Here is a 13,538-nt window from a genome sequence, read left to right as displayed (position 1 = left end):
GCTCAAGGCTAGCGTTAAAGTTTAGTATTGGATACGGCTACGGAAGAAGCATTGCCGGCGTTAACCCATTGCCTGCGAAACCGGTGCAGTGCGGAGCGTGAAGAGTCCGAGCTAGGCGTCAGCTTCTGTACTAAGCAATCTTTCGAACAAAGGGAGCAGCCAGCTGCTAGTAACCGACAACAGCGAAAATGCAAGACCAAAACAACTTATCGGCCTTCGCTGCATCGGCTTTGGCAGAAGGCATTACAGATTATCATATGTAAGGTAAAACAGCTTTCGCAACCTTGCCGAACGCGCGAAAGTATTGTATCACATAACTTTACGTTGTCATGGGATGAAATTAATCGGACATGCACTATGGGTTGAAAAACTGTAGGTTGAGTTCCAAAGCGCGCACTGTGTGTATAGGCACGTGCTGGTTTTATAACCAGGCTTCTAACCAGTATGGAGATCTATTGAACAAAATGAGTCACGTCCACGGTAAAGCTACAGTAACACTATGTTTGCTGAGACCTGGAGGTACATTTCTCTACATTTTCCACAGCCATATCTTCAGATATGCCATATCCACATATCTGCCATATCTGTGATATCCACACCCTTATCTTCAGATTCATATATTCAGATATGCGTTATAGGAAAACTGCACTCAGGAGAAGGAGGGGGAAGAAGATGAGGAGAAAAACTTATTTAATAGTAAAATCTAGCTGGTTTAGTGAGCCGGGTGCTCAGTCCAGGACAAGAGAAAAAGAGTAATTTTGTTCAATTCATAGAACGCCATCGCGAGTAGACCAGGATTTGTTCTTCGAGGATTTGTACTGTAGGATTTGCCTACGTGTTTTGAATACTCATCGAGGAGCACTGAGAGCTGAACGTCGCGAATAAGCTAGAAAAGGAGTTACACACGATCTTTTGACCGATGCTCTGAAGACAGTTGTTCTCTAGCTATCTCCTCGTATGTTGCAAACTTGCGGGAGATACAGCTTGACATTATTCATCTGTGTCAGAAAACTGCAAAAATAACTGAATTACTAGAAATACGTTTTTTAATGCACTAACGCATCAAAGCGGACGATTCCTAGCACAGTCTCTGCTGCTCCTCACAAGTGGAGGTTAGCAGACGACAGCGGCGTGAGCCCCTAAGCCGACGTCAGAGCCAGGGGGCGCCACGCAAACATCTCACAGCCAATATCAACGCCTTCCTGGTCGCTAGCAACCTTACTAGCTTTTCAACAATACTCTCTCCACGGCACTAGCACGGGCTTTACCCTGTAAGCATTTTAAAGCACACAACCTTTTTTAAAAAAAATACCCAGCTGGCATCATTACTCAGCAAAAAAAAGTGTCGTTTTGAAGCAGCAAGTAAAGACATTTTCCGACTATGCCTGCTCGAATCCTAAGCCAGGCGTCTATATTACTAAACTGTTCCCCAGGACCCCAGATAAACTGCCTCGGTATTTTGCACCTGTGTTTCTTATCGCCATGAAGTGTGATCCGTTATCAAATTGGAGCTCGCGTGCGGGAGCCAGCGCGTGGAAAAAGAGCGGGAACCTCGGTGCGCCGTCACGCGGAGGTGACAAAGAAGAGAAAGAAGAACGAAGATTCTCGGACACCATGTAAATATTCTTACTCCCTGTAAATATTGTAAAAACAGTTAGATTTTTTTGCTTTCGATTCGCCTTTGAGATGTTTCAACAACCTGACAACAGATTAATTTGTATTGGTAAGCACGCAGTGCTACCTGAGAATTTGGCATCCTAAAATTAAAATTCTGGTAATATTTTTTATCACAACGGCCACTCCTCTTTTGCTATAAATTCATACAATGTTTCGCTTGCATTAAAATGTTTTTTTTTCATTATGATCCTCTTCACCGACGCAAGAAGAAGGGGAAGTGATATATTATGTTACAGTCCTTTTTACAAGGTCTTTTTGAAGCTACCTTAACTTTTCCTGAGGTGTCGATCGCAGCAACTCAAATTCTATCATTTCAAATCGGCTTTAACGAAAATTAGGCCGGACAATATACCCAAAATCGGCGTTGTAATTGCATAGAACCGTTGACTTAATGGAGAATCTGCGCTGCTTTTTAAACTGCGAGCATAAATGAAGTTTTTATGAGCGCATTCTATTGTTCTCGTTTTTACAGAATACAAAAAATGAGGTTATATTAAATCTACTTCATCTGGAATTGTCAAAATAAACTGACTAGATTTGCCTTAAGAAACCTCATTCGGAAGGCACTGTTAATCTGAACACCCTTTATTTCTATTTAGTAGTAAAGTCATGCTTATCAAGATGGCACCGTTAAAGTTGCAATTTTTAGCATGGCACAAGTTTAACCTTCGATAACGTCGGGCTACTAAAAACACATGAAGGAAGACAAGCGGTGCTGTTCACGCTATAGCAAAACATCTTGCAGGACCAGCGTACAACCAAAATGTTTGTATCCCGCCTTCGATCACAAAAATGTAATTTGCAGACAAAATAATGCTATCATTTTTTTGATCCTGCATCCTATTCAGTCTAAAGTGCTTGCCGTCTTCAGAAATCTAATTTTTGTGAACCCCCTTCCGTCATTGAGAACTCGAGGACAGGGGAAAGATGAGCAATGGGGACCACGGGCACTTTGGATGACGCACTGCGCTTGCAAAGCCGCCAGACGGTTGTGGATTTTTGGGCGGAATCGGTAAGGGACTCATTGTGCGAAATACCACCACTCACTAGTGGTCCGGAACCGAAAATGGCCGCCGTTGTAAAAAGCAAACATAAAACACCCATGACTTCATGTGGGATTTGAACCTGAATTTCCAGAAAAACTCTTGATGATTACTCTGTCATAGGAATCGGTAAAACATGAATTCGAAATGTGCTACGAAACATGCAGCGAAAGGAGCATGGTTTGCGGTTGGGCGGCTGTCTTGTGGGTGTGCTTGGTGAGCGACGTGTGTGGCTTCGACCAAAGTGGGACCACTTAGGTCCAGCTCCGTGGCGTGTACGGCAGGCGGTTGGGTTGAGGCAAGATCAGCTTGTAGAACGCGAGAGACAGAGTTCGTAGCTTGCACCGTAAACACGCAAAAGCGTTCCGCTTCCCGCTGGCGTCTCTCCTCGCACCAAATCAGTCACGTTCACGGCATTCGCCCGTCAGTGTGGTTGTCTTTTTTAGCTGATTTTATGTGCAGAGTACTTTAGGCGCTCGCCTTGTCGTCCTAGCTCGATCGCTCGACCCAAATATCGCTGTTGTTCTCGGCCTACCCCAGAGGCTTCAAAAGCCAAGCGGTTTATATAGTCATAAGCGTTCGAAACTAGGCAAACTCTGGCGCTTGTCTTATATCTTCCCGTTGCTTAGGGCAAAGAAAACTATACGTACATTTGAGGAAAAAATATACGTAATTACGCGGCAGCGGCCGGGTTCCTTTAGTTAAGGACGCACGTTCGGTTGGTTTTTACCATAGTAAATGCAAAATGTGGCAGTGCAACGCCGGCAAGTGCGGAGAGAAAGGCACTCAGAGAACAGTACTCCCGCTGGCGAAGTTTTAGGCAGAGGGCGCGTGAGCCCTGCGAAGGCGGGAAATTTCAATTGCGTGGGGTGGTAGCACTAAGCGGATAACGGCAGTACAGCCCATTATGTCGAATCACTGCTCCGCACTTCCGACAGCTTTCACATTGAGTGGAACGGCTTTAATTTTTTACATGGACCATGGCGCTACGAAACGAAGTACCTTACGCTGCCCGATCGAGGAGCCAACTGTCAGCGCTCGTTAGCTTCTTGATGCACTACTTCACTTCATCTCATCTAGAAAGCGGCACCATCGGCGTCAATAAAAGATTTTCTGGCGTTTCTCCTGTTCGTTGTACTGGCATCCTGTCCGTGACGAGTATGACGTCCGTGGAATCTTTATGTACCCCCGAATAAAATACTGTCGTGTTAAAACAAATTACAGCCGTTCCGCTCCACGTCAAAGCTATCGGAAGTGCGGAGGAGTAATCGCCGGAGGGGCTGTGGTGCCTTTTTCGGCTCACTGCTACCACACCTCACGCCCTTCGCCCTCCTGTCTCACTCCTCTCGTCGTGAATTGAATAGAGGTTTGCCCAATGCAATTCAATTTTCGCGCCTTCGCAGTGCTTGCGCGCCTTTTGCTTGGAATACCACGAGCGGGACGGCTGTTCTTTTTGTGCTTGATTTCATCTTCCACATTCTGCCTTTCGGCGCCATTTTGAACGCCTCAGGTTTGTTTCGTCCGGCGCCACGTTTTTTCGCTTGCTATGATAAAAACCAACCCAAAGAGCATTCTTAACTAAGTGAAGGGGGTGACTGCCGGTCAATTACTTAAATTTTGAAATAAATGTACGTGCACTTTCAGCTCGAGGAGTGCCTAAGAGTTCTGCTTATGTAAACCTCTTGTTTAACTATCCTCTTAAAGGAGACATGAAGAGAAAATACAACTTAGTTTAATTTGAAAGAACTAGGATTCAGCATCTCACACAGCTTCATTACAGCCACAAAAGATGTATTTTTAACGAAAAAAAGCAAGCCCGAAGTATTTAAAAACTTTAAAAGTTTGCGCCACAGTGACGTGTTATGAGCAAGAATGACGTCATACGGGCTAACAATGGGCCTCCTCGATTATCAGTCCCGGATCGTCTACGGACTGCCCGAGCCGCGATCCGGCGCTCGATTTTCCCATGTATTCCTATGGGGCTTCCGGTCCGAACGCAGTCCTCGGACTGCCCGCGGACCGTCCAGGACTGGTAAATCGAGGATGCCCATTAAAACGTAATTTTTAGTGCGTTAACTGCACGTTAGCATTCAAGTGATGCCGTCAAATGAAACTAGAGGCCCCATTACAGACGTCCAGTCATGTGTCGTCGCGACAGGTCAGTTAGGCGGCCGCCAATCGCGCAAACAAGGTTCCGTGACGTCATTGAAAAGATGCGGGAAATTGCCTAGGGGGTCGCGACTGCTTCACACGTTTTCTTCAATATCTCCGTTATTTGTTCGAAGATTGCGATGATATTAGTATCATTGTTATCGGGACTAAGCAGTTTTTCTAATAAACCCAACTTGTATTTTGTCTTCATGGCTCCTTTAACTTTTGGTCGGGTGGCTGAAGTGAGGGACAAGTGGGTACCTTTTCGAAGCCTCTGTTTGGGTCCCTTACGCCACGTGATTGCGGGGGCTGAGTCGCGTGACAGCGGAATAGCTACGACGACAAGCCGGGCCCCTAAAGTGCACTGCACTTAAAAGGATACGAGTGTTTATCCGCGCTGTCGGAGAACGTCACGTTTTTTCTTGCGGCGGAACACCAGTGATCTCCCCGTGAACGGCAAACGTCGCGGAACGTTACAACAGCGATTCCTGTCCATGGAGGAATGTGCACTTTGCAAATCTGCGCGCGCTCACAGTCTCTCTCGCTCTCCCTCTCTCTCTCTCTCTCTCTCTCTCTCTCTCTCTCTCTCTCTCTCTCTCTCTCTCTCTCTCTCTCTCTCTCTCTCTCTCTCCATCACTTGGTGCCACCGCGTATCTTCGGCTAATGCAGCCAATAGGCATCACGTTGTTTTGCCGCCCCGGGAGCTCCCTTTAAGAAACGCCTACGTGGACCCTTCAAAAAATTTAAAGCCTTTCAACTCAATGTGAAAGCTGTCGGAAGTGCACAGCAGTGATTCGCCATAATTGATGGGGGTCCCGTTATCCGCTTACTCTTACCACCCATCACGCTCTTCGCCGCCTTGTCTCATGTCCCTCCTGATTAATTTATCGGAGTTTTGTCCAACACATTTCAAAATTCCCGCCTTCGCAGGCTCGCGCGGCCCCTGCGTGAAACTTCGCCAGCGGGAGTACTGTTCTTTTAAAGCGAAGCTTTACTACTTTCGTCCAGCGGTTTCGCGGGGGATGCGCAAGTTAACCTTTTGACCGGAGACTCACCCCCGGCGACACACCCCTCGCAGCGCCCTGCGTAAGTCACCGGGCACACTGTCGGCGCTGCGCACAAGGCCCCATTTTAGGTCTTTTTGCGACTTTGCGGCGGCGGCGGAGCGACCGCTCACTGATTGGCAAGCCGTACAAAACCGCCGCCTTCCTCGCATGCGGCACAGGGTCGTCTAGGGACATGTGCCTCACCTCGTGCTGCGTTCGCCGTGAAACAGGAACGCCGTGTTCAGCGAAAACGAAAGCGAGGCCGGGCCTGCTCCTGTGAGCGGTGCAGAGTACCGAGCGGCTCTGAGCCACGGTAGGCTATACAGCTACATCAAAGGTTAACCAAGCGGAACCCAGACCCAACCACACAAAGCAAAGATTTGCTTTGCATATCCAAGGTAGCTGAGTTAAGCCGCAATCATTCTTTGTGCTTGCTTTTCCTCCCGCACGTGCCGGCATCGCGCTGCCAATTTTTGTTCACCTACCATCGTAAAAACCAACCCAACGAGCGCTCCTAACTAAATGTACGTGGGGGCTGCCGGTTGATTACGTATATTTTGCCTTACATGTACCTGCAGTTTTGTTTGCGCTAAAAAAACGGGGAGGTGTGTGTCAAGTGCCAGCGGTTCACAAGCTTCGAACGCTTATGACTATATAAACCGCTTGGCTTTCGAAACCTCCGTTGGACGCCCCGACAACAGCTGCTACGAGGAAGCGCCGTGGGCTCTACTTGGGTCTAGCGAGCGAGCTACGATTGTTGGGACGTGGGACGGGGTTTTCTTCTGGGATGTTCTGCTACGAACGCTGAAAAAAGAACTTCCAATCCACACGCACGATATTCGGTATTTGTAGTTTCAAAACAAAATTGGTATTCTGTTGGATTTAACCATGCTACTGGGCCTGCACAGTATATGGAGGAGTCGGATGGCAGTACGGTGCTCCGACAAGGATGCGCGTCCTGTCAGGGACTATTTCCGAGAGGCCGTGTACTCCTTCATTGATGTTGTAAAGGCACAAATTGATGTGCCCGACTGGCTGTCACAGGTGGAACTGCTTATACAGATGAAAATGTTTTAACCACTAGCGCTATACCTCAAAGGGGGTATAATGATTTTATCATTTGGTTCAACTTAATTTGTTAATGCTACTACTTGTGTTTATACCATCGGAACATGTTGGGAAATAAAGAAAAAAAAGACGGCAAGGTGAGCCCCTAAAGTTCCGTGCACCTAATAGAAGCTCTTGAAATGTCATGAAAGCGCAGTGGCCTCTCTAGTGTCCGCTAATATTTACAAATCTTATACGGGACACGCGCCTACGCAAACCGCGGAATAATTTTTTTATGGCTTGTGGCCTTTTTTTTATGTTAAAAATGCATTGTTGTGATAACAAACAGCGTGAACACAAAGTCTGAATAGGGAAGACCATTTCATACTACAAAAGCTATTGGCACAACTAATACATGTAGATATCGTTCAGAGCGAAGTAAATCTCAACACTCCCTCATTACCCTAACCCTCCTTTCCCCCACCGGCGAGTGTGGTTAGCGCCGGCGGCCCTCGTTGGCCAACTGGCCATGGTCCTTCTGGCGGAAAACAATTAATAGGTTGAAGTCTCCCCGGAAATAAATTTTCTCTCTCTCTCTCTCTCTCTCTCTCTCTCTCTCTCTCTCTCCCTCGAGTATTGGAGGGAAACAATGAGAAAAGATGTTGGTTTGAACTGTGCTAAGCAAAATGAAACAAAGGAATGAAAAGCATGCCATCGGGCGTTTATGATCGTGGTACCAGTCCGTTGTGCTGTTTTAGCCTCCTCGATTATGCTAACTCCTCCGGGCCTGTGTTTACTAAGGAAAAGAAATGGCTGATGATTAAGATACTCCGTAATGCGAAATTTGTGCGCAGAGAGAACTGCAGTCGTCCGGATGACCGCGCATGCCTGCTGCGTCTCACGAAGCGATGACTGTATCAGAGAAAACACGACGGCGCGTGATCTTCTCTGGCTTTATCTCGTGGCGTGTGGCAGCGGAGGAGCATGTCTCGCGCCTTTCAGCATACTTTCATCCTACTCCTTCCTGCTAACTCTATCTTCGGTGGCCTCTTCATTTTCTCGATTATCTCGAAGCGCCTGGCCGCCTGAGAGAAAGTCACGCGCCGTATCGGCATGCAACACTCCCCATCACACTTTCGCCATACTTCACTCCTCTGCTTTGCTGCTTGTACGGTCTCCGTTGTCTTCGGTGTCCCCTACATTCGTTGGGGCACAACTAGGGACCACGGGGCTGTGGAACCACAGGAGCGGGCGCTTAACTCTTTCGCTACCGCGCCTATCAAAATCGATCAATTTATTCGATACTTTTGGGAGCGCCTTTCTATAGCGTTCCAGGCGTTTCTCGAACAAGTAAAGCTGTTCGGAGTTAGATCAGAAAATGGCCTTTCAAAATCAGTTTTGTTTTCATTTTTGCAACGGAAACGTGATTTTTGACAAGCTTTTGAGTCACCATGGTGTGGAAAAGGGGCGTGGTCATCGCGCGTCACGGCTACCAACGAAGAATGCGTGCAACTCGTAATTACTCTGCACCAGCGCTTGTTTTTTGCTATCAGGGCGTGAATGGGGAACTAGCAAACGATTTTCAATCGTCACGTTCGCGCTCTGACAGTAATAATCCCAGAAATCGGCTGAAAATGTCAAGCAGTGCCTGGTTGCAAAGCTACTTTATGATTTTAGGCAGTTTTACTGCCTTTGCGCACGTTGTTCTACGTACTGTGGTACTTATACTTACCCCAGGACCATTCGCAAACAGTTTACAACAGTTTCGGTTTCGTTTCTGCATCGCGAAATTCATATTCAGCGCTACCACGCAGTTACCCAACTTCAAGGCTACCTGCCATGGCGCCTGATCCTCGCGATCCGCGACTGATCCGCGACTGATCCTCGAACAAAGCACGGCGCTCCTGATTGCCCTCCACCCTAACCCGATTTCTGCGATAAGAACTTGAGATGCAAGTCAAAAGGTCACACCCAGTCGCCAGATATCTGTTCCGCCGAGGACAGCGCTTCAAACCGGCCTTACACTGCCAGCTGTTCGCCTTCCAGTTTCGTTTCCATGCGAGGGTATATCCGGGTGTCCAATGTTGCTGCTTAGTTGAACTGTCTATTCGGACGGAGTCTCTGATAAGTTTTTGTACTGTTTCATTTGAAAAATGTTAGGTGGCGCTGCAATAGCGGAGGCTCGTTGTGCTGATCTTTTTCAGCACGCAACTGCTACTCGGCCAAAGATCGCAGGGCACGATTCTAGCTCATGGTACCTCATTTTTGCGAGCAAGGCTACAATTGCGAGTAAGAAGATGAGAATAAAGCTGAGCTTTATGTTTTGAGAGATAACTGACCGTGAACGAGAACAAGCATCAGCCACGGCGTTCCGTTTTCAACTTCATGCGTGTTTTTTTCCGTATCGCGTGCTTGTCCCAAATATTGCGCTCGCTGTAAATGCAAAGTCAGCCATTGACAAGATATTTTTACGTTATGTGGGGGCAAATTCGTGCCTCTGATAATGACAAACCGCCAGATTTATTTCAGGAAACCACCCGAAATTGCACATTTTGAATTGGAGGTTAGGAGGTCGCGGGTTCGATTCCCGGCCGCGGCGGCCGCTTTTCTGATGGAGGCGAAAAGCAAAAACGCCCGTGTGTACGAGATTTCGGCGCACGTTAAAGATCCCCAGGTGGTAAAAATTAATCCGGAGCCCTCCACTACGGCGCGCCTCATCGCCTGCGTTGCGTCGGCGCGTAAAAACCCTACAATCAATCAATCAATCGAATTGGTGGTTAGGCTTCACCGCATGACACGAGCACCGTGCATGCTAACATTTTTTTTATATCTGACAAACTATTCCGCGCAAGTTGACATTTTTTCTAGGGCGGGTTTCTGAAATGTTTTCCTACAAAATGTATATTGTAATTTTTTTCTCCTACCGGTGGTTTGATATACATAACTTCTTTTTTAGCGTTTGTTTCGACAACTTGACAAAAATGTTGGTTTTGATATTTTTTTGCAACTATGATATATAAAAACCTTTAAAAAACTGGTATTATTGGAAATGCCGTTAAATAATCTGCATTTTGTGCTCCTGCAATTAGTGTCTAACCAATTTTTTAGCAGGCAAAAAAATGTTTTCTTGGACCCCTAAAATTAGTCAATTTTCCGGCGGTAGCGAAAGACTTAAGTTGCAGCGAACTAAAATAACTAAACAGAGATGCTGCCTCAGGCGGTTTCCGCCCGAAGGGCCAGGCTAGTGACGTTCCCGAGTCACCGGAACCGCTGTGGCCATTTAAAGCACTGCACAGCACATTGGGTAGACGCGGGCGTTGCCCCGTTTTACTTTATGTTTCTCTCCCGTGTATCTTCATTAGCTCAGACCGAGACGCCTCGACGTGAGTTCAAGCTCGTGGAAAACAAACTGATACAACTCGTGTCCCACAGACCACTTTTGTCAACAGAGACAGAAATTTACTTCAGGACGGCTGGCTTTTCTCGATTGATAACTTTTGCGCTTCTCGTAAGCTTAGAAACCACTGGAGGCACCTTTACTAATTTTATCTATCTATTGATATCGCAGTCTTTTGGGCGATCTCGTCAGAAAATGGTACCCGGTACACAATAAAATGCAAGAGAATTAAGAACACGCAAACATGCGAAAAAGATTCAGGGTCCTACAGCACTACACAAAAGAGAAGGCAGAAGTAACATACGTATTTTTGCCTTGATCTGGGCTGCAAACCCTTGAAACCAGTGATGTTTTGTAACTTCTTGGTTAGTCATGTTATTTCACTGCTTATATTCTTCCATGAAGTGAATATTTCGAGCCGTTGTTACAAATGTACTGCACGCGTGTAGTGTCGTCGCCTCACGGCGTAACCAGGAGGTTACAAAATCACTTCCGCAATGTTTACAGTGCAATGAACAGCTTGTAGAGCAAATATAAGCATGCCGAACGAATAAATGCCCTGTCCCTCACATTCTGAACATTCTAGAAAGTAGTGCTGGTACAGGCCGCCGAACACGATAGGTTTATGTATTTGAAAACATGAGAGGGGGTGAAACCAGAGACGTGAACACTCTGAGGAACAAGCCATAGCAAACTCCCATTTTAGCAGGTGAACAATAAGTCACTAATATGAATACCTAAACATCAAAGCGCATTTTTGTGATTTAGGCCACACAAGGCGAAATAAAGCCTCTCTTAAATTTCACCACTACTGAAAGTTTTATTTCGTAGCGGCTGCATCATTATGACTGCTGTCAATTGCATTGTTAGCAGCATGGAAAGAAAGCCAACAATGTGGGTGTATTAGCACAGTTTTAACGATAGACTCTTTCTATCTCCACCACTTTAAATAACTGATGTGGTAGTGGTTAGGAGTATGGCGACGACTGTAATAAAAGAGGCAATTTGACTGCAATCGAATCTAGTAGTGATCGGGCGTTTCTAAGGCGTACAGGGTCAGACGGGCCTACATCGGCCAGACGGGCAGGTGTGTGAATGACCGGGCACGCGAGCATAGTTCTTCTCTTAACAATGATACGCGTGCGCATTTACCCGCACACTGCAAAGACTGTAGGCCTGTCAGTCCCTTGGAAAAGTGCAGACCTCTGTTTGACCAGATTAGGATTCTCGGTAGGAGTAAAAATTCCGTGGCGAGAGAGCTGTTAGAAGCGTTCCATATTAAGCAGAAAGGTGATAAATGCGTCAGTGATACTTCGGTTCTTTTGCGTGCCAGTGAGTGTGAATTTTTGAAAATGTCACTGTGATTATGTTCTCTGGTTGATTCGTTCTACGTAGTGTTCCAAAGTGCGCATGCTCCTGGTACATGTATAAATATGAGACGATGCCTCAATAAATGTTAGTTGAAAGTGAGCGCTTGTCCCGTCGTCCTTCTCTACTGTCGTTGTCCAAGTCGCGCTTTTTACCTTTTCAAGCATAATGCACCAACTTGCCCAACAGATTTGTTTAATGAAGTTGCGGAAGAAGTTGCGGAGAAGTTTCCCACCCCAGGGAAGGGTGGAGGATATCACAGACCCTTCGGTGCATAGACGCAGTGTGCCTCCGCTATGTACGACTTTCTCATGTCCTCACCAGACGAGACTACACACGAAGCTATGCCCAGCAATCCAGAAAGTGCAGTACCGCAAGTGTTTTACCACAATTGCTGCTACAGCTACGGTTTTGTATCACAAAAGCTGGGAAAAACCAGTGCTTACCAGGAAGGACGTTATCGCAACAAAAGCCATCTCGACTGCACTACTTCAAGCTGGCCCGCCGATGGCTCCTGTCGCCCAGATTGATCCTAGAAAGGACTGCACAAAAATGAATCTCCAACACTGGGATGGGTTGGCAGTGCTTGCAGGCAGTCATTGCGGATGCAGCTGCACAGGATACCGGGTAAACAGCCGGAAGTTGGACATCTGCTTGGAGCCGACAGCCCCGACTGTTCGCCACCGCTGAATATGCGTTCGTATCACTCGGTCGAAGCTACTCCTGACTTCAATAGAATTAAAAAATAAGCAAAATAATGGACAAAACCTGGTGCTACGCTTCGTATGGCGGAATAGCCGTGGGCGAACTCAGAATGTCGAGGCAGCCTGATAATTAAATACGCTGCGGTTGTTGAGCACAAAAATCGTTTTGGAATTTCAGGCGCGGAGTACCGTAGGACCGCACAATGTCCGTCCGCGTCCGGTCGCATAGCATTTACAATCGCAAAACATCACACAGGCACCGGCAGGATTCGAGCCTGTGTCTGGTAGACCAGACAGAGTTAGTGTCAGTCATCCTACCCATTGGGCTGCGACCGTTTTTTTTCTTTAATGCATGGAAATTTTAGAAAAACCTTAGAAAAACTCAGACAAGACACTTAACAAACCATATAAAAACTAAAAGACAGCAAAGGGCAAGGACATCAGTCGAACAAAGATCGGCAACATTTCCAAACTCAGGCAAGCAAACGCATTCATCCAAAAGAGGCAGCTACTCTGGTGGATCACTCTTCGCAGCATAAACGCTCCGCACCAACGCCGCCTGTTCCCGAAAAATGCACTTGGTCGGCCTAGGGGTCTCCGCATGCCGATTAGTCATGCAGCACTTCCACAAGCTAAAAAATCCTAGGAGGACAAAAACGTCATGCGGCACCCGATTAACATCTTCAAAAGGCAGGAAGCGAATGGTGTACGGGATGATGTCAATGTCCTTTTTAAATGCAGAGCATTTCTTTAACTCACGATGTCACCCGTTCTAGGCGTCCTAGTCCGCCTAGGCGTAGTCCTAGTCCGCCTAGGCGTAGTTCTAGGCGTAGTAGTCCGCACCCCTCCCCCTACACTATATAAAAAAATAATACTTACCGGCGCCTGGTTTCGATCCCACGACCCTGCGGGCGGAACGCAAGGTACATGGTGCTCTACCCACTGCGCCACAAAGCCGACACAGAATGGAAGACTACGAACGCGCCTTATATCCTTGACTCATTCAAACTACGTCAAGAAGCTGCTGATACAACGCATTCACTACCTGTGGGCGGAACGCGAGGTACATGGTGCTCTTCCCACTGCGCCACAAAGCCGACACAGA

At 47.0% G+C, this 13,538-nt stretch overlaps 1 protein-coding gene across 1 annotated transcript in view; it reads right to left on the bottom strand.

Moving 5' to 3' along the window:
• LOC144179333 (cytochrome P450 2H2-like) overlaps window positions 1-12,381 on the bottom strand; it is a 58,129-nt gene extending 45,748 nt beyond the window's left edge. Inside the window, exon 1 of the mRNA XM_077707626.1 lies at window positions 12,176-12,381. Within this exon, the coding sequence (XP_077563752.1) occupies window positions 12,176-12,205 (30 nt within the window). The 5' untranslated portion in view covers window positions 12,206-12,381. The remainder of the gene's footprint in view (window positions 1-12,175) is intronic.
• Window positions 12,382-13,538: the final 1,157 nt, after the last annotated feature.

The sequence above is a fragment of the Haemaphysalis longicornis genome, unplaced genomic scaffold (assembly GCF_048455015.1).
Source record: "Haemaphysalis longicornis isolate Haplotype H1 unplaced genomic scaffold, Haemaphysalis longicornis Haplotype H1 scaffold_4, whole genome shotgun sequence".
NCBI classification, from domain to species: Eukaryota; Metazoa; Arthropoda; class Arachnida; order Ixodida; family Ixodidae; genus Haemaphysalis; species Haemaphysalis longicornis.
Note: the sequence above shows the minus strand (reverse complement) of the source record. Positions and strands in the feature narration are given on the sequence as shown.